General features: G+C 32.2%; 1 protein-coding gene across 1 annotated transcript; it reads left to right on the top strand.

Moving 5' to 3' along the window:
- Positions 1-719: 719 nt before the first annotated feature.
- On the top strand, positions 720-24945 carry LOC134715341 (uncharacterized). Its single transcript, XM_063577460.1, has 15 exons — positions 720-1306; positions 9014-9131; positions 10639-10713; positions 12018-12106; positions 14251-14324; positions 14975-15051; positions 15794-15948; positions 16990-17067; positions 18614-18674; positions 19296-19356; positions 21646-22035; positions 22613-22671; positions 23169-23243; positions 23964-24110; positions 24756-24945. Exons 1-15 carry the CDS (start codon positions 903-905, stop codon positions 24900-24902), a joined length of 2010 nt encoding a protein of 669 aa, XP_063433530.1. The 5' UTR covers positions 720-902; the 3' UTR covers positions 24903-24945.
- Positions 24946-25348: the final 403 nt, after the last annotated feature.

Here is a 25348-nt window from a genome sequence, read left to right as displayed (position 1 = left end):
GCAATTAGGGTCTGCATTTTAGTGTGAACAGTTACGTCATAAACGGTAAAACTATGGAATTTAAAGTATTAAAGCAGTGGAACATAAAACAAATGAAAATGCAAAATCACTGCCGCATCGGATAACGTTCATAAAATTCATTTTGCACTTTATATTAAATAAGAACAATCAAATAGTATCATGTGATATAAACACCTGTCAATCGTGTTTCTCTTTGTAAATCCTTAATGAGTTAATTTAAAGATTTATGTTTTCTTTGCATGTAATCGTAAGGCATTTACAAATTAAAGAAGAATTTTGCTAAATCTTTTTCACAAGTCTAACAAGGTGAACTTGACATTTTTAATTGACGTTACCGGATAGGCGATCTTATCTGTTAAGAAATACACTTCGATTCACATGAAAGGTGAACCTTTAAGATATTTTCACGTTATGGTATACCAAACCTAATTTCCTAATTAAAAAAAGTCAACACAGTGATAATTTATTCACAATAAATTAACTGTAATATTCTCTTTTTAAAGTTGTACTTTAACTCGTTGAATTTTGAAAGATCTTAGAGCCAAATGAATTTTTAATGACCATAAAAAAAACATTTCTGTCTTTTAAATAAGAAATTCCTGTTGTTGCCTCACATTGGTATTTCATTACAATACCTTTGGTTAACAATTGTTTTAATTACATTCATTTGTATCGAAGGAAAAACAAAAACGAAATCATAAACGATAGTGGGGTTTAAGTAACTATTGTCGAGGTAAAATGCACGGTAAATTAGCTTCTTTATCTGCAAAACGTAATATAAGTTACAATTCCTAACCTCCGGAACTAAAGCACATGGAAATTATAGAACAAAAACATTAATTTTTTAACATTATTTGGATAATTATTTGATAAAGTGTACGATGGCAACTTTGATAATGTCCAACAAGAATGATGCTGATCAATCGAAACCGTTTTCCTACAGCCCGTCTTATCTAAAGAGTATAACAAGAAACCGGAAAAATAAAAAACCTTTAGTTGAAACTTCATCACCTTGGAAAGACAGCTTTCACAACCCCCTGGACACTTTGGAGGAACAGAGTGAGAATTCATCCAGCACCCAACCTGATGATTCACCAAGAAATCTGACTCAGTTGACCAAGAGCAAAACATATTTGGAAATAAAAGCGAAATTGATTCAAATTGCAAAATCGAGAAAGAAAACAGTGGACAATTATTATTCACAACACTTCCGGAACAAAAGATTCCAATTAGCTGGAAGAAAAGTTATCATTTGTCTACGGTGGACAGCATTTTATCTTTTGAGGTAGGTCAATCTGAAGATGATAAATTAAAATCGTTACAAGTATTCAAACGTTAAGAATAAATTTAGAAATGATGAGTTTCCATTAATCTTTACAAGTAAGGCACCAAAAGTAAAATGAAAATAACGCAAAGGGTAAAACGAATCGCAAGATTGATTTTGTATAATAAACCACAACAATGTTTACATCTTATGTGTATATACATGTTAAGACCGACAGATGTTTCTGGCATCATTGGCTAGGCTTAGAAATATACTGTATTGACATTTAAGAAGACCAGGCATATGTATGGTTTTTAATTGAATTTCACCAGCCCATAGTCGACAATACTATGTTGACACAAATTATCATTAATATGTTAAACTGAAAAAAATAATTGTTTACAAAACTTTTTTTCTAAATACTAATGATGGTCTTCCCTCAACGATAAATTACCATAGCTGTATTCGACCAATCATCTCAGAATATCTGGTCCTCAATGCTGTTCAACTTTGTACTTTATTCAACCTATATAGTAACATTTTAGCTCCAAGCGCGCTGGTGATTTATTTTTAGAAGTAACACGCGTATTACGTACAAAACTATAAGCCTAATGTCTTTGATTTCACAAGTTATATATGTCTAGATATGCAACACGTTAGCTATTTATTAACACGAATATATGTTTACCTGTAAATATATAGAGGAAGATGTGGTGTGAGTGCCAATGAGACAACTCTCAATCCAAATAACAATTAATAAACAAGTATATGCAATGTACGGCTTTCAACATGGAGCCTTGGCTTACATCGAACAACAAGCTATAAAGGGCCCCAAAATTACAAGTGTAAAACCATTCAAACGGGAAAACCAACGGTCTAATTTATATAAATAAATGAGAAACGAGAAACACGTATAAATTCCACGAACAAACGACAACTACTTTACATCAGATTCCTGACATAGGACAGGTGTAAACATTTGTAGCGGGATGTTTCAGCTTTCAATTGCGGTATAACCTCTCGAATTGGAAAACGCTTGATTTGTTAGTTGTTCTAGACTTCCTCTTCCATTTATGGGCATTATGTTTTCTGGTCTGTGCGTCCGTCCGTCTGTTCGTTCGTCCGTCCGTTTGTCTGTTCGTCCCACTTCAGATGTAATACCACCATTGATTTTCCCCTATTAGTCTTTGTTAAATGCACTTTTCAAAAAATTGTGCAGAATTTATCTTTGTTTCAAATAAAGAAATACTTGGCATGAGTAAAGTTTTATCTTGTCCAGTGCTATAGAAAAAGTTTCACATAACATTTCATTGCATATAAGAAAATAACCATCAATGGAAGTTAACCAATCAAATTTCTCCCCTTATTCTATCTGTGTACAAGGTTAAGTCATCATGTAACCTCAAGATTACAAAATTTTCTATACAAATCACAAATAAAAAATAATGGTGTTTTGAAATACCCAAGACATATGTTTATGACACAGAAATAGTTTTACTACAATAAAATGTAGGATTTATTACCTACAACGGTCAAATTCAAGGGAATATTTTGTTAGACCTACTTTCGTATGCAACCGGATGTGACGTACCATGATTTGGTGGTATTACACCTTCAAGTTGTTCAGGTTAAAGTTTTTGGTCGAGGTAGTTTTTGATGAAGTTGAAGTCTAATCAAATTGAAACTTAGTATACATGTTCCCTATGCTATGGTCTTACTAATATAATGCCAAATTAGAGGTTTTCGCCCATTTTCACGGTCCACTGAACATAGAAAATGATAGTGCGGATGGGGCATCCGTGTACTGGGGACACATTTTTGTTTAATTTGCCTCTGAGTGTTATTTTATCATATTCTTTTCAATATAAGACCCTTAAATATATCAGACTTCAACCAATTATCTTCTTATATGCGCCGTGTTAAGAAAATCCTGCCACGCTGTATGTGATATACGTTTAACTTTATAAATCGGTATCCCCTTTACAAAAACAAACGTACACGCTTTTACTTTTGTATTTGTATAGAAACAACACATACAATTTAAAATAAAAACAGCCATGTAATCTTAATTTGTTTGCTTTTGTTTTGGATAAAATTCAAATTAGCATCTCTTTTATTTGTGCATTTGCAGAAAACTCATCAACATATTAAACATTCGAACATGACCACCAATTTCAGATAGTTTTATTTGTATTTAGTAATTAATGTGCATAAATGAAATAGATTCCAAGGAGGCATTTAAACATTATAAATCAGTTAAAAACATCATTTTCTAAATTAATAATGACCGACAAGTAAATAGCTCACAAAATGATAAACAAAAAACAAAAGAATGAGCGACACGAACCTTATTTAACATTAACCGGTGAACTCAGTTGTTACCAGAAGGACCATCAGTCGTGTTTCTATCCGTTGACAAATCATTTCAGATAAAACTGCATCTACCATTTGATTTGTACAAAAATCTTATCAATACCTTACCTTAATACAATGCCAAATTCATAATCTACTGTTAATTCTCGAAGCCACTCACATGACTGAATATCAAAGTTTTAAATACACCAGCTGGCGTTTTCTTGACAAGCTGTTTGCAATACCGTTACGTTAGTAACATATATTAAAGAATAAAAAGAAAACAAATGCAAAACTGATACCAAAGTTAGTCCAATTTTACATTGCTATATACTTTTATATTGTAAGTTTTTGCATCAGCAGTTTATTTTGATTTTAAATCTAATTTCTTTAAACAGATCAACATTAACAAATTTGCGAAATGCACATTTTATTTAAATATCTTATTGTTCGAAATAAAATATCCTTCATTCATTTAAAAAAAAATATGTTACTTTAATTGATAAATGAATAGTATAATTAAATCCTGGCAGTTTAGCACATACATGTAAATTCAATTGAAGTGTCCCTGTGGCGCCATAATATGTTGGAATTAAAGCCCCAGTCCCACTAGACCACGATTGCACCACGCCCACCGCGATCTAAAATAAATTCAGATCGTGGTGAGGTCTCGGTATGAGCGACAGGAAATTCTAAATTTTCGTTGCTTCCACGATGCTACTATGACATCATTACTCTTCTACAACGATCCCGTTCCGAGTATACCACGTTCTCATTGCGCTTATTCTGCGACCTCACTACGATCTTTCTACGATCATCACGTTCTTACTACGACCATACCACGAGTTATCCGATTGCAGCAGTGCACGATCTTACCACGCGTCTACTGCGATTATAGCACGTTATTATCACGATTATACTACGTTCATACCGCGATCTTAATACGTTCTCAGCAATAACGTCAACAGCGTGTTCCATATCAATACAGTTCCATTCCTTTTATTTCTGATTAATACATAGATTTCTCAGATAATACAGCCATGCCACCAAAATCTACCCGAACACGTTGTCGTAGTGGTATGGGTTAAATTAATAGGCAAAGGGAGCTCTGGTAGTAACGAATTCTAATCCAGCAGAGATGTCGGACCGACCAAAAAAACCTAAACTACAACCTATTGCTGGTCCATCAAGCTCAAATGACGATATTTTAGTGAACGATAGCAGAAAAGACACACATGTGTCTATATATAGGGAGATGTGGTATGAGTGTCAATGAGACAACTCTCCATTGAAGTAATAATTTATAAAAGTAAACCATTATAGGTCTAGGTACGGCCCATCAACACGGAGCCTTTGCTCACATCAAAATTCAAGCTATAAAGGGTCCCAAAACATACTAGTGTTAAATTATTCAAACGGTAAAACCAACGGTATAATCTATATAAAATCTAGAAGCAAGGTTGAGCCGTTAGAGAAAATAGACAAGAAATCCTTATTAACAACAGAGAAACAAAACATGGATAGATTTGATATATTTTATGTGAGAATGATGGTCGTTGTATGAATGAAGTGAGGTCGTATGATGAGGACGACAAGGGCGTACTAGAATCGTACTATAGTCTTGAACAGCGTGGTAAAAACGTGGTAGGGTCTTAGTGGAAGCGTAGTCGGGTCGCAGTGAGAACGTGATTGTTGTAGTGAGGTCGTAATAACGTCGCTGTGAGATAGAAGCGCAGTCTCTCCGAACAGAAACGCAATTTCACTACGTTCTCGCGACGATGGTACTGCGACCTTTGCGATCCTACCACGAACAAAGTGCGCTCTTACTACGCTTCTACACGACCTGATTTCATAACGAACACACCACGATTGTTTTGAACATGTTCAACACGGAGCCTTTGCTCACATCAAAATTCAAGCTATAAAGGGTCCCAAAACATACTAGTGTTAAATTATTCAAACGGTAAAACCAACGGTATAATCTATATAAAATCTAGAAGCAAGGTTGAGCCGTTAGAGAAAATAGACAAGAAATCCTTATTAACAACAGAGAAACAAAACATGGATAGATTTGATATATTTTATGTGAGAATGATGGTCGTTGTATGAATGAAGTGAGGTCGTATGATGAGGACGACAAGGGCGTACTAGAATCGTACTATAGTCTTGAACAGCGTGGTAAAAACGTGGTAGGGTCTTAGTGGAAGCGTAGTCGGGTCGCAGTGAGAACGTGATTGTTGTAGTGAGGTCGTAATAACGTCGCTGTGAGATAGAAGCGCAGTCTCTCCGAACAGAAACGCAATTTCACTACGTTCTCGCGACGATGGTACTGCGACCTTTGCGATCCTACCACGAACAAAGTGCGCTCTTACTACGCTTCTACACGACCTGATTTCATAACGAACACACCACGATTGTTTTGAACATGTTCAACACGTAACCTTTGCTCACATCAAAATTCAAGCTATAAAGGGTCCCAAAACATACTAGTGTTAAATTATTCAAACGGTAAAACCAACGGTATAATCTATATAAAATCTAGAAGCAAGGTTGAGCCGTTAGAGAAAATAGACAAGAAATCCTTATTAACAACAGAGAAACAAAACATGGATAGATTTGATATATTTTATGTGAGAATGATGGTCGTTGTATGAATGAAGTGAGGTCGTATGATGAGGACGACAAGGGCGTACTAGAATCGTACTATAGTCTTGAATAGCGTGGTAAAAACGTGGTAGGGTCTTAGTGGAAGCGTAGTCGGGTCGCAGTGAGAACGTGATTGTTGTAGTGAGGTCGTAATAACGTCGCTGTGAGATAGAAGCGCAGTCTCTCCGAACAGAAACGCAATTTCACTACGTTCTCGCGACGATGGTACTGCGACCTTTGCGATCCTACCACGAACAAAGTGCGCTCTTACTACGCTTCTACACGACCTGATTTCATAACGAACACACCACGATTGTTTTGAACATGTTCAAGGTTGGCCACGCTCATCACGATCTTTAGGACATCAGCCCGAGCGTGATACGACCTTACTGCGATCTACACGATCGTAAGTTCTACGATCATCAAATTTTGCATTTGTTTCACAGATCGTAGTGCGATCGTGGCATAGTGGGACTGCGTTATTATATATTTTACAAAAAATGGCTACGTTGCACTTATGTTTTTTTTACTGATTTTAACTTTCAAGTTGGAGTAAGCTGCACAAAAAGCAAAATAAACAAAATACTGAACTCCAAGGAAAACTCTAAAAGAAAGTCCCTAATAAAACGACAAAATCAAAAGCCCAAACACATCAAACGAATAGATAACAACTGTCATATTCCTGACTTGTGTTTAAATTTCATAGATTTTTATTGACTTAAACGTAAGTTAGAGTGCGGAAACTAAAAGTCTTGGGACGACGACGACGCAGATGACAACGCCAACGTGATACCAATATACGACCAAGAAAAAATTCAATTTTTGCGGTCGTATAAAAATTACTGTTTTATTAATTTACTTAAAATCAAGAAAACATTGGAAATCAAATGTTAATTTACATTTACATAGCGAATATTTGTTAAAATTTAGAAAGTAATTCTTTTCAAGAATTTGTTTACCTATTAATGAATTGATCAATAAATACAATGTCCCCAGGATGCATGCTTTCCTGGAATGATCCACATGCTGTCGTTACCAATTTCTTATGTAGAAAATGGTGAATCAAACCTGGGTTTAAACTAGCTAAACCTCTCACTTGTATGACCGTTGCAACAAATTCCATTATATTCACAACGATGTGTGAACAAAACACATTTTTTAAACAACGAAAGTAATTAATTACATTTTAAAAATCAAATGCAAAATTAAAACAATTTAAAATTTTGATAAGATAGAAATTGAAATAAATTAATTTTGATGATCATTAGGTAAACCTTTTTGTAGTTATGACCGATAGAATTTTTCTAACTGAAAATGAGTTAAATACAGGGCTGAACTTGAATTTTAAAGATTAAATCATTTGAATGGAATAACAAATAAAGCTGTATTTTTTTGTCAGACTGAGTCATTAGGAGAATTCGATTAAGTTTTCATTTTCTAACTATTGTGGAGTGCCTACAGTACAATAAATTTCGAAAACCGATGAAACATGAATGTAATATTTGTTTTCCATATTCTTAACAATTGAAATAGAATATACTATATGATTATCTATATTTTTTGTTTTCTGGTTATTATGTAAACATAGTTTGTAAATAGTTATGTTACGTAATTATTTGCCAATGACGTTAAATTGAATTTAAAAAAACCAATTGAATATAATCATATCATTGTTTGTTTATCAGCTGATTATCGAATGTATTCAACAAATGTAAATTTTAAGTATACTTGGGGATATGGAATATACGTCGATAGACATCAACCTAAAAACACATTAAAACATAAAAAACGAGTATAATATATTTGTTTAACAAGTGTATACAATGTGCCAAAATCTATTTATATGTATTTTTTATCACCTGAAAAAGAAGAAAAATGTCACTTTTATGAAGAACCCCGTTTATAGTCGATATAAATATTTGTTTTCAAGACGAAATTACTGTTCTACAGTAAAACTTGATTTAAGAGACCGCTAAGGTAGAGCACAACATTGGTCTGATAAGACAGGTGTGTTTTTTAAATACAGGTTTAATCTAAGTGAAATACACTACAGATGGACCCAAATTAATGGTCTAATGACAAAGATTTTTGCTTGATACGGGTGGTCTTTTAAGCAGGTTTGACTGTATTGTAATAAACAAATCGCGTTGTTTTGCACTTTAAACGAATGATATCCATCTATATGTAAAACATTATAATAAAACTAAATACATATTAAGTGTTTAACTAATTACGTTTTTTCCCTTTTAAATAGCCATAAAGATTCACTTTTTTGTTAATGAATTTGAATTAAACGACGTCATCCGAGAAAAATCCGGTTGATAGCTATAAAAAAAAGATGCAATCAAAAAATAAATATCATATAAACATGAATTTGAAAAAAGACACTTATTTTAATATACCTTTTACCTTTACGTAGCCGTTAAACGTTGAAATATTATTAAATATTTCATGTTTCCTTTTCACTTCCATCACTTTATCAGATATCTTTCTGGAAAAGAAAACACAAGGAACTATGTCCAATTTATACCCAGTGAAACAAAAACAGAAAAAAAGGACGCTAAAAATTTGTATGGAGGTTGTAATAGCTGTCCAAATTTTACACTTTAAACGGTAGGTATATTTATTTAATATTCTTATAATCAAATCTTACAACAACATGTAAATGTATCAATTCCTTCAAAACGAAAATTCTCCTAACTCATAATTGTAACAAAATCATCATTTCAGTTCAAAGGATACAATACAAGAAGCCAAAAGGCTGTACACTGAAATGCAATTGAGAACATCAGATTATGAAACAGTGGATCTTATGTTTGACAAATCTTCTTACAAAGCAAAAACTGCGGTAAGTCAAAGAACCAACATATGCATAACTGAACCAATGACAACATAACCCAGTATAACTACAAAGTAGTGTGTCGCATTTATCCGATTGATTAAAAGTTATACGACCAAAACACTGTCGATTACTACGCTATCAACTTTACGTACTAAAATATAAAGTGTCGAGTTATTATTGAATATGTATACTATATATTACTGTTCCGGACCATATGAGTACTTGGACCGTTCGCGTATGGTCATGACCATATGCGTATACTCATATGGTCCGACCATACGCGTATGGTCCGACCATACGCGTATGGTCCGACCGTACGCGAATATAATACTCGTTTGGTTATTAACGGGCCGGACCATATTTGGACCATTCATGTAAAAACAAAATTAAATAACATTATAAAAGTTTCAATAATAAAAAAACAGCTTACAGTGATACCGAGGTCATGAGCCATTCTGATATGTCTACGGTGTTTTTAAGAAGCTCTAAATCTCAAATATCGTCACATGACTGCAATACAACATATTTACAAAAAGAGGGACAAAAGATACCAAAGGGACAGTCAAACTCATAAATCTTAAACAAACTGACAACGCCATGGCTAAAAATGAAAAAGACAAACAGAAATACAATAGAACACATGACACAACATAGAAAACTAAAGAAAAAACAACACGAACCCCACCAAAAACTAGGGGCGATCTCAGGTGCTCCGGAAGGGTAAGCAGATCCTGCTCCACATTTGGCACCCGTCGTGTTGCTTATGTGATAACAAATCCGGTAAATAGTCCAATTCGGTAGGGCACATTCATGAAAGGGAAGGGGATTGTAGTTACGACGTAAAGAACATATCTGATATCTTTTGTGAAACGGTTATTCCATAACGTAATCAACTCGTGATGGCGTTCGTAAAATTTACGAAGTGATGATTTGAACTTCACCATTTGGAACTCTTGGTTTAATAACTTCCTTGTGAGCAGTAAACCTCTATCAAGAAAATCATGATAGGAAATGCAAGGACGGGAATATCGTATCGATTGGGAGATATATACCCCGTATGCAGGTGCTGCTGGAATGTTGCTACTAAGAAATGGAAAGTTCACAATTGGAAAGCTGAAATCATCTCTTTTGCCGTAAAGTTTTCGTTTTAACCGACCCTTATTGTCAATTTCTAGATGTAAGTAAAGATATGAGTCAGATTTAGCTGTATCTGTTGTATCCTTTATCTCTAGTTCATAATAATACAGGAATAAGTCGACCCTGTTTTAATAATTTTTCATAAATACAGAACAGCGATTTTTTGTCATTAAAATTGAATACAAATGTTCGTTGTTACATACACGAGCGAAACGAAAAAGTTCAAATAAATAAACACCATAAGATTGGATCAATGGATCTTCACCATCTAAAAATGGATTACTTATTTACATAGGGATTGAAAAATCATCTCTTATATTGTTAATTTTATCTTGTGTGAATTATGTTAATGAACTAATCTTTATATGATTTTCAGGTTAGAATTTCAAAGGAAACACGAAGAATACTGATGAAATCACCACACCAACGAACGGACGAAGAAGTATTTAGGGTATTGTGTAGTATTATAATGAGCAATATTTTCGTTTTTAAATTGGTATATCATTAGAGATCAGTGGTGAACTAAGAGATGTGACGTTATGTTCACTCCTCTATAGACATGTTTGAATACTAGTACTAGTATTCTATTTTTTGATACTCAGATGAGAATCAACAGGGTCGACTGTGCAATAACTTTAGTATGCAAGACGATAAGTCTGATTACGAGTTGCTTTGTAATCGGGTAGTTATATCAAATTTTGTGATATTGGTTTTAAATAGCGATTCTTTTGTTTAAATTTGTATCACATTTCAAGTAGTTTTACAAATTGTTGACACCATCATTTAATTAAGTTAATTCCCACGATATGTCAACAAGAATAAGAATAATATAAACATAGACTTGCTGATTTGTTCATAAAAACTATCTACCTTGTTCTAAGGTTCGCAATGTAGAAAGAAAGGTGTTGCTTTATTACTTCTCTGCAAGGTATATCTTGAGAACTTAGTTTTTTTTCTTTGAGTACATGTGCATTGTATTCGTTTTCAATAAAACTTGATTTACTTTATAATACTGACGCTTGCTTGACTATACTGTGTGAGACACGTGTTGATAATGTAATATTTATGCGACAATGCATCATTTGAGAGGTTTTTTAAATCGTTGACTAAAAGTTGTGTAAATATTGCTATATCAATCACCCATGCTGTGGCCTACTTTTATGAAACATGCAATCATCGCATATAAATAAATAAATAGTATTATAATACTTACTTTTGTTAAAATAGTGTTTTTACACAAATAAATGAAATTACTTTTGAATTGTGAGATTGTTCAAATACGTATTTGAATGAGAAGAGTATTAAGTGTATCAATATTTCATGTCCATCAATTTCTCTTTTCTTGTGCATTGTAATGACACTATCGATCATCAAAGGTCACCTTGGGTTTTGATAAAGTTATACTTTTGATATGGTCATATTTAGAACAAATGATAAATTAATATTCGATATGAAGCAGCATTAACACCCGTTTTGTTAATGCGAATTAGATATTAAAAAATTAAAACAAAAGAAAAACTGGCCAAATAATAATAAGTAAAATCCCAAAGGTACCCATTCCAGAAATTGTACCATTGATGCATTGAAACCAATATCATTTATCTGTATATTTCAATTACATCAGTAATGTTTAGTGAATTGAGAGATTGTAAACAAACTGCTAATTAAACAAAAATCCAAAAAGGAACGGTAATGGAAGTATTATTGAGTTTTGTAACTTGAGTACTATATAATGCTAGACAATTATTTATTTAGGCACAAATAGCATTGGGAAACATTAAAGATATAGCCCAGTATCCGTTCAGAATGCAGAGGGAAATAGCTAAATTCGGAGAATATGAAAGGTCAGTTTTTGCTTGGTATTAAGACTGTTCGTACACGACTTGTATCTTTTTAACTGTTGTTTGGAAAAAATACTGACATATTTCCAAGAAATATTGAATGCAGTTTTTTTTAGTTTTAACCGCTATCAAACGAAGTACAAAGAACATTTACAATAGAGCACAAAAAATACATCTTGTTTAATAATGTAATACATCATTTGATTTTTCATCACATTGGTCTAATATGAGGGTATGAAAATAAAATGATACATTTTTACTTTGTAGAATGTAGTCTATATTATGCTATTAAAAAAAAACAATGATTGATATTCTGTTTACATAGGCTTGTTTTCAACTTAAAGCTGAAACATTGTGTTCAAAGTTCACAAGGAAATAAATAATAAGACGAGAAGCGATAGTGCTTAAAACAAATAATTTTGAAAATAAATACCAGAAATTATCTTTTTTTCAACATTTGAAAATGAAAAAGAAATCATGATGTGATTGTTGTCTTTGTGATGCATCGCAAAAACGGTAATTTTAGGGTGTACAGACAGTAAAAAAGAGTACTTCCCTGATATAAAGATTTTCTGTTTTTGTAAAAGATTGTGTCCTTGAGATAATAATAAAATTGTGTAGTTCAAATAAAACGTTCAATAATCATATATTGCTTTTCTTTTATCAAACTTTGTTTATTCTTAAGTCTTAATCTATACCAATCGTTACAATTAAGATTGTAAAATTTTAAAATGAGTAAAATGAGAGTCAGAATGTGAAGTTATATAATCAGCGGAACTGACTAACTAATACTATTGTTCTTTTTATTTTCACTGTGTAATTATTGGATTACATGTTTCAAAGTTGAAACTTGTTTTATTCTGATATCAGTCATTTACTATAGGTGTAATACCACCATTGATTTTTCCCCTATTAGTCTTTGTTAAATTTGCACTTTTCACAAAATTGTGCAGAATTTATCTTTGTTTCAAATAAAGAAATACTTGGCATGAGTAAAGTTTTATCCTGTCCAGTTCTATAGAAAAATTTTCACATAACATTTCATTGCACATAAGAAAATAACCATCATTGGAAGTTAACCAATCAAATTTCTCCCCTTATTCTATCTGTGCACAAGGTTTAGTCACAATGTAACCTCAAGATTACAAAATTTTCTATAGAAATCACAAATAAAAAATAATGGTATTTTGAAATACCCAAGACATATGTTTATGACACAGTAATAGTTTTACTGCAATAAAATGTAGGATTAATTACCTACAACGGTCAAATTCAGGGCAATATTTTTTTCGACCTACTTACTTTCGTATACAACCGGATGTGACATACCATGATTTGGTGGTATTACACCTATAACAGAACAGTTTTAATACAGATATTTGATGGGTATTAAAATATCATGTCTTGATATTGGGCATTGGAAAAATGTTACATTAGCGTGAGATTGGTGTGAATATATTTTTTTAAAGTAAATACTAAACAATGTCATGGGACCTGGAAAAAAGTAGAACATTTTAAAGGGGTTATTAGATAACAAGCTTACAAAATTACTAAATTTGCATATATGTGATTCCCTTTTATGGCATCAAATATGCATACAGATGATTACCTTTTACGGAATCAAATAAATGTACATGCTATTACTTTTTATTCATAAAAATGATAGATTGATGGCAATAAATATGCAAAACATGATTACTTTTATGTTAATAGTATTAAAATTCAAAACATGATTACTTTTATGTTAATAGTATTAAATATGCAAACGTGGTTACTTTTATGTAAATAATATTAAATATGCAAAACATGATTACTATTATGTTAATAGTATTAAATATGCAAAACATGATTACTTTTATGATAATAGTATTAAATACGCTTAAACAAGATTAATGTTTATGGTATAAAATTTCAAAACAAAATTATATAAATACCATCAAATGAAAATATATTGTCTATCTTCTGTTGTCTCGATGACTTTATACCTTACAGAACCTACTAATTTGATGTATTGTTTAATTTGTTTAGGGTCTGCATGCGCATGTTACACTTTTCCACTGATAAAAAAATAAATAAATACACGCTCTGCTTTCCATGACAATGCTTGCTTCGTTTTACTTTAAAATATTAGATATCTTATTTTTCAGTTTTGGAGGAAGGAGATTTATACTTCGTCAAGGGCATCCACCTTCAGCAAGTTATTTTGTTCTTTCCGGTGAAAGTAAGTAAAAATTAAAAAAACCATGACACAGTATAATTTTATTTTAGTTCCTAAAACAAATATATTTTGAAAGCTATGTATGGCATTGGAACACAAAAAAGACTTCTGCGAGGCCTAGAATTTGAGAAGTTTTCATGTGCTGTGGAAATAAAAATGCCAGTTTCTATTACTTCTATTGTGTACCCCTTTTACATACTATACATGGCTGTATTTTTAAAATGAAATCACTTCTATTTACTGACAATGGGATTGAACATATAAAGAATGTCAGAAACATTGAAATCAATATGATGGCTTGCTTTTTGCCCAAAATACAAAGTTTTAAAAATATTTTAACGAGACAAACAGTCACATATTATTTTTACATTCAAGAACACTTTAAACGTTTAAAAACATTCTTTTTCTTAAATAAATAATGAGATCGAATTTGATATTGTAGAATAATTTAAATGCAAAATATTCAATTTATTTTTCAGTATAGCTTCCGATCTGTTAAATGATGTTCATGACATTTTCATGAACGTGAAAGGTTGAAATGATGTTGTTGTGGTTCGAGTAATTCATGTAAATACATTAATTCAATCTAATGGCAAAACTCTTTTGCCATTCACTAGCCTTCTGAAATGTCATTGATTTTAATTTTGTTTTAGTGTTTGAACTCATTTACGAAACATCTGATGCGAAACCCAAACTTGGCCAATCTATCGTTAAAGGCGATGAATTTGGGGTGAGTAGTAATATTTTACAAATGTATGTACTTTACACTTAATTTGTGATTGATTTAGTTTATTAACTATTTTAAGAACTGTTACATTCAATTTGTTAACATTGCAAATTTCCTGCAATACAATTTGCATATCATGTGAGATTGTGGATTGGTTGATTGTATTCATAAAGTCCACTTAATCGTACCGCGCAGCTCTAAGTTGACACATGCTCTCGAAAATTCGGATCTAAGAGTATGAATTATAATTTTGATGAATAGTTATCAAAGATACCAGGATTATAATTTAGTACGTCAGACGCGCGTTTCGTTAACATAAGACTCATCAGTGACACTCATATCAAAATATTTATAAAGCCAGACAAGTACAAATTTGAAGAGCATTGAGGATCCAAAATTCCAAAAAGTTGTGCCAAATACGGCTAAGGTAATCTATGCCTGGGAAAAGAAAATCCTTAGTTTTTCGAAAAATTCAAAGTTTTGTAAACAGGAAATACAGGAAAAAACAGTTTTACAGAGAGCAATCTGAAAAAAAAAATGTTCAGATATATCGGAATTCCTGTGCTCGCCAACGAAATTATATTGTATAGGAAATAAATTTCATCAAACACTATTTTCTGTTAAAAATCAACTTTTGAACTCATATTAAAATGTTTTAATTGCTGAATTGTACTACAAAAAGTCAATTAACAGTGGTTATTATCTTAATGTTAACCTTCTATTCTCATTTTTTTATGAATTCTAGGAAAAGGCCATTGTGGATGATACTCTTCGAGAATGCACTGTTATTACTAAGGAACCAACAGAATTGTTATCACTGAAAAAGAAACATTTCCGGCGTATATTTATGTTAGGAGGAGGGCTTTGTGTTTTAGATTCAGAACAGAAACAATTTCTGAGGTGAGAAGATAATATCAATTCAACTATCAGGATTGATTTAAATAACACTGTTTATAGATATACGAAGATGTGGTATGAATGCCAATGAAACAACTCTCCATCCAAGTCAAAATTTATAAACGTAAACTATCATAGGTCAAGGCATCTTTTTTGTTACTAAGATATATAAATGTTTTATTCCTAAATATTTCCTGTATGCAATTACCTTAGTCGTCGAGGAACAGGCTAAGGGTTCCCTGTTTAAAAAATGGACCATTTATCCAGGGGAAATAGAAGGCAATAACAATGTAGTCCATCTTTTACCTTGGATTTACAATTAGTGTAAAAAATATATCCAAATAATGTTAGAAACATCTAACAGTTCTATACTAAATAAAAAATAGTTAGTACATGTAAATAATAAGATATAAACACAAAGGATGTGCATTAACTACAATAAACATGATAGTTTAACATTTTTTTTATACTCGTATTAATTGTTAAAATCGATATTCTTATACAATAAACCATAAAAAAAAAGCAATTTGACTCAGGCTTATACTATATTTACTGTCTGAATAGTTATCAAAGGTACCAGGATTATAATTTAGTACGTCAGACGCGCGTTTCGTCTACATAAGACTCATCAATGTCAAAAAGATCAAGGCATCTTTGTGATCTTTATAATGCAGGATACCTTAGAAATAATGTTTGTCTCGCAGGTACTTAATCTCAATCCCCAAGTGGCAATACGTTGATTATCAATTCGTGCTATGTAGCATAATTTTCTTCAATCGCTCGCCCATCATAGTAACGAACGTGACGGTGACCCTAAACGCACAAATGATGTTCACTAAAAACAAATGCAACGAACTCAAAAGTGGTCTTAACTTTTTTTATTTTTTAATATAGTCGAACGTTTTTTATGCATCTTCATAATAGAAAGCGGTAAATTTTGAGACATAGAATTGTAAAGCGGCACTATTCCTTCCAGCTGAAAATATCCTTCCGTGGTAAAATTAGTACATTTGATATCAAAAGCCTTGATTCCTTTCTTTTCAGACGCTTACCTTATATGAAAGGATTTCCTATCGACAAATTGGAGGAAAACTCGGAGAAAGTAAAAACGCAATATTTCAAGTAAGTAATACAATGTAGAATATTTTGGGTGGTCACTAATTGCTTGATTAGGAATATTGGTCTTGTGTGTACTACTTTGACCGTTTGCTTTCGGACTGGTGGTTTATCATAATGGTGAAGCGGTATTTTAATCATTGGCCGTCTCCGTACATTATCTTCCGCGAAGTAATCTAAAGACAAATTTTTTCTTGGTTTTTATATGTTTGAATTGTTTCAGTTTTACAATGAGGTGTTTGGTAAATTATGACAGAATTTGATACATAAAGCGTGCAAACTCGATTGTGTAAAGGAATTCATAAATGAGACCTTACCGAAATATGACAGCAAATTACGCCACAATCGGTGCTAGAATCCAGCTTGAACTTGTTATGATGTATAACTAATTTCTCCATATTGTAAGTGTCGTTGTGACTTTAGATGAAAAACTATAATAAAAATGCTTATGCTTTACTTTAACATTACATGAAATCCTTACCCTGTCAATGCAAAAGATCCCAATCCTATTTGATTGATTGTTTTTCATCAGTTTCTGTTTGTTAACCTGATTGGTCTCTTCCTTATCGCCTAAATTTAGGCCTTACAAAGTGGTAGTAAGGCTGTCTGTCATAAACTTATAAATGAATTCAACAAAAGATTTAAAACTATTTATTACATGTTTATTACAGTTTTTGTTTGTGCGTTTCTCTGTGTTGAATTTCCATACGTTTGTTCGTGCTGTATTTCTGTCACTGTGTTGTGATTGTAGCCACATTTTGTATCAATGTCACATAAGCGGGAGGTTTGGCTTATCATACAATCAGTTACAACACACAATTTGTTTCTTCTTAAAATGTCCTTAACAAAGTCAAGAACATGGCAGCTGTTATCAAATAGTTGATTTCTATGCATATTGGCGTTTGTTTTTGTTGCACTTCAGTGTGTCTGTTGTTCCTTTGTTTTCCTCCTACAGTTGATGTGTTTTCCTGGGTTTAAGTTTGTAATCCGGAATTGTTTTCTCTCACTTTAAACAGCGGTATGCTACCGTTACCCTTATTTATATATGCACTCTATTTACTTCCGTGTAATCTTTAATTTGAAACTCGCCATGATATAGACTGTTTGCGCTGATGCCAATCAACTATTTTGAAATTATGACTTCATCCCGCAGCAGTAAATGCAAAGTAGATTGATTTTGACATTCATAATAAATTGATATACCGTGGACATTAATTTCACTATTCTAAAGTGTATACATTGCAATGCAATGGTTCTGACATCTTCAGATTTCATAAAAATAAAAATGCAACATTTATCATTTTAAAAAAAAATAAAAAATTGTTACCTATTCAATAAATTCATCGCAGATATATTTTCTTCAAATATTTATTTTTGTTTTAATACTCACTCACAGCACTCTAAAAAATGTCGTTTCCAATCAATTATGTAAATATAATTAGAATTATCAAACCATATTTTATGAAGACAATTCAGAAATTAAGAAACCTTGATCCTTTTGGGAAAATTCCAACCATTATGAACATTGACTATAATGTCGAGTATTTTGTAGGAAAGGTGATATGATAACTGATGATACTAGGTATTTTCCATGGCTGATTCTTGTCAAAACGGTATGTTAAACGAGTGAACACTGGTATTAATTTTTCATGTCTCAAAAGTTACAAAATGACAAATTCCACTTCATGGCAGATCAATGATCGGTGTAATTTCTTACATTGAAGAAGTTTCACAACTTCTGTCTCTAGTGGAACAGGAACTGCTGATCTCGTCAGAGCAGTGTACGTTAAACCCGATGGAGTGCTTGTTTGTCTTTTCGTCGTTTTTATATTTACCTTGTCGTTACGGGTGTTGATCCAAATTTTGATTTCAAAGGAAACACAATAATAATATTAAATAACTATAATTGAAGTTTCTATAATCAATGTTTTGTTATGAACTGCATGTAAAGTAACCAATATTTCTTTGTTATCTATCTACAACCATTCATAAAAGGATGTAAGACTCTGAACACAAAGGATACAACAAAAGAAACAAAAACACTATAACACCTTCAAAAAACCAAATGCATATGTGTTGTATCACATTTGTTCTTACAAGCATTCAACCCATATCTAATATCTTGAGTCAGCATCAGTATCATATATTTATATTTATGTGATCGTGTTAAATAATATCTGAAAGAGTTTTTGTTTTTTTATTTAACTGTTAATTAAGTAGTCCTGTCATTTCAGGGTAGCGTTTTCATTTACAAACGTTTAAAGAAGATAGTTCCTTTACACAACAATCGCAAAGGTATGTTTATATGAATTATTTAAAGGGTCCGTCAGAGAGAATTGATTAGGCAAATAAACTATTTTATAGGAACAACTTTCAAGACAGTTATGGTATGCACATTAGAGACCCCCATGAAAAAAAACCGGAGAAACTAAAATCACATTGAAGATTTATATACTGTTGGTCTTATCGTGTTTGATATCCTTTTTATGATACAGAGTTCGACCGGTATATCATTTTGTTCAAATAGAGTTTTATATCCTCTTATAAAGCACTTCAAGTATTTAAGTACTTATACCACCTCAGTGTTTATACGTTTGTGTTTCATCGTTCTTGAAAATGAAAAATCCAGAAATGCGCTCCGGTCACAGCAACATTTATATTTCTAGTTTACTTTTTAGCACTGGGCCGATACCGTTATTGGTGGACCTCCAATGATTTCGCCGCTTTAGTTTGTACTTCGATACTGACATCGTTTATAACAGATTTTCCTAATTTCCCTTATTGATAAATTAAGAAATTTTTAACCACCTAACTTTCCAACTCCAAAATTTTGTGATATATAAAAAGAAGATGTGGTATGATTGCCAATGAAACAACTATCCACAAAAGACCAAAATGACACAAACATTAACAACTATAGGTCACCGTACGGCCTTCAACAATGAGCAAAGCCCATACCGCATAGTCTGCTATGAAAGGCCCCGATAAGACAATGTAAAACAATTCAAACGAGAAAACTAACGGCCTTATTTATGTAACAAAATGAACGAAAAACAAATATGTAGCACATACACAAACGACAACCACTGAATTACAGGCTCCTGACTTGGGACATGCCATACATTCATAATGTGGAGGGGTTAAACATGTTAACGGGATCCCAACCCTCCCTCTAACCTGGGACAGTGGTATAACAGTACAACATAAGAACGAACTATAAAAATCAGTTGAAAAAGGCTTAACTCATCAGATGGACAAAAAATACAAGTGGAGGTGGTCTCTTTTGGTAAGATTGTTTATTGTTCACGTGAAGAATTTATGCAATAAGTGCTTTCAAAATGATAGGTTACAGCGTTTGTTCCTGGTAAAGGTTAGACCACAAAAGTGTGCTTCAGACGAAATACTTTATGAAATATTATGTTACTTTCGGTAAAAAATATTAAAATTCAACCAAAATGTACTCGTTAGAAGGCACTGAAATGCTTGAGCGAAAACAACTGGGATCGCAATATTCAAGCGAAGCGACACAAGCTGTGTCTTTAGAAAAATCTTATCATGCTATGAATATCCTAACAGAATGAGACACAGTTCGTCCACTTACCATATCTCTACAATATAAGCTTGGTATCTTGCTATGAATTATGAGACGGAGTGAGACAAGGTGTGTCTATTTCGTTAACATATCCTGCAACTATTTTCATATGCTACCATCCCTCACCATTGATACCCATCAGAACGACTTTAATAAAACTTAGAAAATGCGCAACATATTTTGTATCCTAAAAAACGATTGAAATATTTGTCCCTAGATGTTATAACAAAGAATATCTTCTGAATGTTTAAAGACCTATATAAATTGTTGCAGGTTTATTGATTTTCTTTAAAATCAAAATTTTCTTCAACAAATCAATATTTTGATATTAAAGTAACTCAAGTGCCTGTTTTAAGTCACAGTGATATTTTTAACCGTTTCAGGCATCTGACAGTTATTTCTATTCGTTCCGTTGGTGATGAAGTTTTACGCTTGATGATCTCGTTATGTTTTAAGGACTTCCCCTTTTTGAATTTAAGTCGCAGTTCTGTATTTTTGTAAATATTTTATTATTATTATTATTTTATTATTACTTCTGTAATTTTTCTTTTCTTGGCATATTAAAAAGATCATTTTAATTTGTTACAAAACTAAAGCCAGAATATGTGAATATTTTCTTTTATTAATCTGAGAGGCAATAAAACAATGAACAACATATTATTAAGAATACTATGCAACTTATGAAGCGTCATATTTAGTTAAGAACCAATGTCACATTTATCTATTACTTGAAGGAAATCGTGTATTCATGATCCTAGCCCCAAATTTTTAATTATAAGAATTGAATGCTTCCTTTTGTAATTTCATAGCGTTGGGCCCTGGGCACATTTTTTGAATGAAGCGCTTATGCGCTTCATACAGAATGTACATCGGTAAACGATTTTACACCCTAATGAACTTACAAAAAGAAGCTTTCAATTCTTAAATAAAAGTAATGAACAACATATTATTAAGAATACTTTGCAAATAATAAATCATGATATTAATTTCAGAACCAGTGCCACATGTAACAGACCAGAAAAAGAAACCAGAATCTCAAAGTTCCCTTACGAGAAGACAGATGCTAAATGATATCCATATACCAGTTAGAACAAATGTAGAAATTGATCCAAATGTTGTAGAAGAGAAACCAGGACAACCAAAGAAATTTATTCATCCGTCAGACAGACACTGCTCCAAAGATTCGACAGACCGTCTGCCTGATAAACAAAACCAGGACACTGAAAATAACAAATACTCATTTCACAGCATACAAGATCAGCTTTTAAAACGAACAACTCCTCCTCACTTTGAACCGTTACGATCAGCAACGTCTAGAGGAAGTATCTCATCAGGACTTACTGGTGTTGAATTAACAACCAATAACGTGCAGTTAGGTGACGGTATGTGCTTGAATTTTGTCTACGCTCGTATTCTGGCGTTTTCTTCATCCAGAAAAAAAGAAATTTTGTTAAAAATGGATTTTTTAAATTTTAAGATGTAAAAAGGAGACCATAGTAGTCATATGCGACTGAGACAAGTAATACATGTTATAACACATTTTCATCTGCAATGTAAGTGTTATACTTTTTGTTTAACGGCACTTTAAAACTATATTGTAATCCATAAGCAAAGAACATTTAATTACAGCATGTTTTTGTCGTGCCAACGTTACAGCCATCGAGCTACATAGTAATCGTGCCTCGGTCAACACTTTTAATTTCAAAAACATAAAACTTGCAGGAAACCTAAAAAATAACGCGTTTAGATGATGTTTGCTAGCTGCAAATTTCCTGCAAACAATGCAGCTTCTCGTTGCAATGGAGCAGCAAGTTGGAAGAAACAGTTCTGTTTGCAAGATTGAAGGAGAATTGAGAATATGCTCGCAGGTAGATTGCAACAATCTTTTTCCATTATATGTTTGTAAGAATTACACAACAATGACTGAGTATGTTTATATCTTACTATTTTTTTCTAAAGGTCAAAAAAGTATTCATGAAAATGACGATGATGATTTCTGGGGAAAAGCTCGCAGTAAGGTAAACAGATTATTTTAATATTACTCAACTGTAGTTCTCTTTCCAAATACTCAACTATTGTGTCCTCATTCCGAATACACAATTGAAGTAGTTTTGATTTTATCGATACTAGATGTAAAATAAGATACGAAGCTGGCTAAACTGTATCTGTTGTATCCTCTATTTCAAACTCGAGGGCGAAAGATGCAACTGTAGTTTTCATTCAAAATACTCAATTGTAGTTATCATTCAAATGACAAAACTGTAGTTCTTCCAGAAGAAAAGACTGTAGTTCTTATTCAGAATATATAAAGGAATTTCCCATTCGAAATACCCACCTGAGTTCTCATAAAAAATAAGTTCTCCATATTTGAAACTTTAGCAAAGTTTGTCTCTAATTAAGTGAATATATATTTCCGTACTTTAGCAATAATTCAATCATAAATGCCAATATTTAAACAAGAGTTGTCTCTCCTGGACAATACAGTATTTATTATTTTCTTCTCTTTTAATTTAAGGCTGATAGACAACACGCCGAGGATTCAAATACAGACATTGTCCATGTTCATACAATCACCAACGGTCAAATTTTTGTAAGTTATCAAATTAAAACATTCTTTAGAATGAGAATAGTATGGTTAATTTGATCAAAACGTGTTGCTGTAAGTTGTAGAATTATGTTAAAATTTGGATTACCTGTACTTTTTTGGTTGCGGCGTCACCTTTTCGTCTATTTAGCTTTTGACAGTCTTCAAAACACGAAATTCATTTAATAATTAGACTAAAGCCATGTTATGAGAATGATTTGTCTTCGGAACCATCTCATGATACAGAATAATCATAAAAAATATCAGAGTTAGAATTTTGGTACTGCAGAAACGCGTTCCATCTACACAAGACTCGTCTGTGACGACTGAATGATAAAAACTCAATTATAAAAAGTGAAATAACAAAAATAAAGAACTCCGAGGAGTATTCAAAACAGAAAGTCCCTAATCAAATGGCAAAATCAACATATCAAACACCTCAAACGTGGATAACAACTGACATATTCCTGACATGGTAACGGCACTTTATCATGTTTACAATTGTGGAATTAATCTGGATTTATTAAATATATTTTGATTTTAAGAAAGGCTCCAATAAAGAGTTTTTGAACATTTTACAAACGTCAAACGTTATGTACGATGTCATACAGTCGTTTAAATCTACGTCATTTGAACTCTGTTGTCATTGGCAATCAAACAATGTAATGTTTTTATTTAGAATAACATCCTAAGGAACTGTAACGTTCAGAATTAGTTTTTTGACAGGGTCTGGATGATATAATGGTTGATAAGCGAACCGAACAGAGACAAAGTTTTAGTGTATTTAGTGGTGGAGCTGATGTTATTTTTATAGACAAATATTTCTTCAAAGAAAATATGACGGAACGATTTAGAACCAAGTTAGTAAAATATGTAAGTACTAGTATTGTGAATAGGTGCAACTACGTTTGTTAAACTTGATGTTGATGTTGGTCCGTTCTTCTTCGACATGATTGTCCCTTGCGTACCATCTATCTTTTATAAACGGGATGTTTTTTTCAATGTAGATTCCATGTCTGCGTAAAACAACCGTTTGCTTTCGAAGTTTATAAAAAATATATGTGTCGAATTGTTTTACATGCATACACATAAACGACAAAGAAACTTTGATGTTGAATACTTTGTTATTCGCCATCTGATGCATAGAGAAATATTCAGACTGGAAAAGGTCCGAGGTAAAAAAGAAACAAGTTAAGGTTTTTACGATGCCAGGTTATCAAATTCGCAGGATGGTTAAATGCGCCCTACTTAACATTAGGCATCGTTTGTCTAGCCGTTCAGAAAAAAAAATAGAATTAAGTTCAATTTATCTAGTCGTAAAATAATTAATTTCACATGGGTTCATTCGTTCTGATATATTTGATGAAAGTTTATTCGTGATATGACCGAATCAACTAGTTTTAACGTGTTTTTGGATACATTGCAGTATATAAACAACTATAGTTACACCATATGGGCAGAGGGGATGGTTTGTTATACGATCTTTTAAAAGTGTTGCTTATGTTTTCTATTTCATAGTTTTGTCCATATCCTTCTGACGAGGAACTACAAGAAAAGTTACAAACTGAAGTCGATTGGAATGAATATAGAGTACGAACATTGAATAATACATTGTTTCTATTGGAAAAGGAATCTCGACTAAGGAAATCACAGAACTTTTTCTAATTTAATTAAAAGCATTTTGAGTTTCAAAAATAATCATTCTTGTTCATATTTATCCAAAGATGCTTTATTCAGGTTACTGATGAATTTAGCTCAGGACTGTTGAAGAGAGTTGATAAGAAGAAGCAAGAAAATAATATGTACTGGACATGACATTTGAAAGAATGAACGTTTTTAGGTCTAGCATTCGGAAGTGCATATAAAACTAAATAGTTTTTTTACAACTTTTTCAACAACAAAAAAAAAAAAACTGCCTAGCAATAGAACATAACAATTAGCAAATTAAAATGCTCATAAAGAGGGAAACAAAGCAGGCTTTTCTACAGGTTCAATACATATCTTTTGAAAAATTTGTACAGTAAAGTTGACCTCGATAATTTTGTAATGGCATATACTCGACCTGTTGGGTTTATCAGAAAGGATTCCTAAAATACTAAAGGTATATTCAA

This window comes from Mytilus trossulus, chromosome 1 (assembly GCF_036588685.1).
Source record: "Mytilus trossulus isolate FHL-02 chromosome 1, PNRI_Mtr1.1.1.hap1, whole genome shotgun sequence".
Classification (NCBI taxonomy): Eukaryota; Metazoa; Mollusca; class Bivalvia; order Mytilida; family Mytilidae; genus Mytilus; species Mytilus trossulus.
Note: the sequence above shows the minus strand (reverse complement) of the source record. Positions and strands in the feature narration are given on the sequence as shown.

Excerpts from the sequence above, each read along its gene's own strand:
- LOC134715341 (XM_063577460.1), top strand. The coding sequence starts at position 903 with ATGGCAACTTTGATAATGTCCAACAAGAATGATGCTGATCAATCGAAA. Across the intron at positions 12,107-14,250 it reads AAATTCGGAGAATATGAAAG|TTTTGGAGGAAGGAGATTTA; the intron begins GTCAGTTTTTGC and ends CTTATTTTTCAG. Across the intron at positions 19,357-21,645 it reads TTTACACAACAATCGCAAAG|AACCAGTGCCACATGTAACA; the intron begins GTATGTTTATAT and ends TATTAATTTCAG.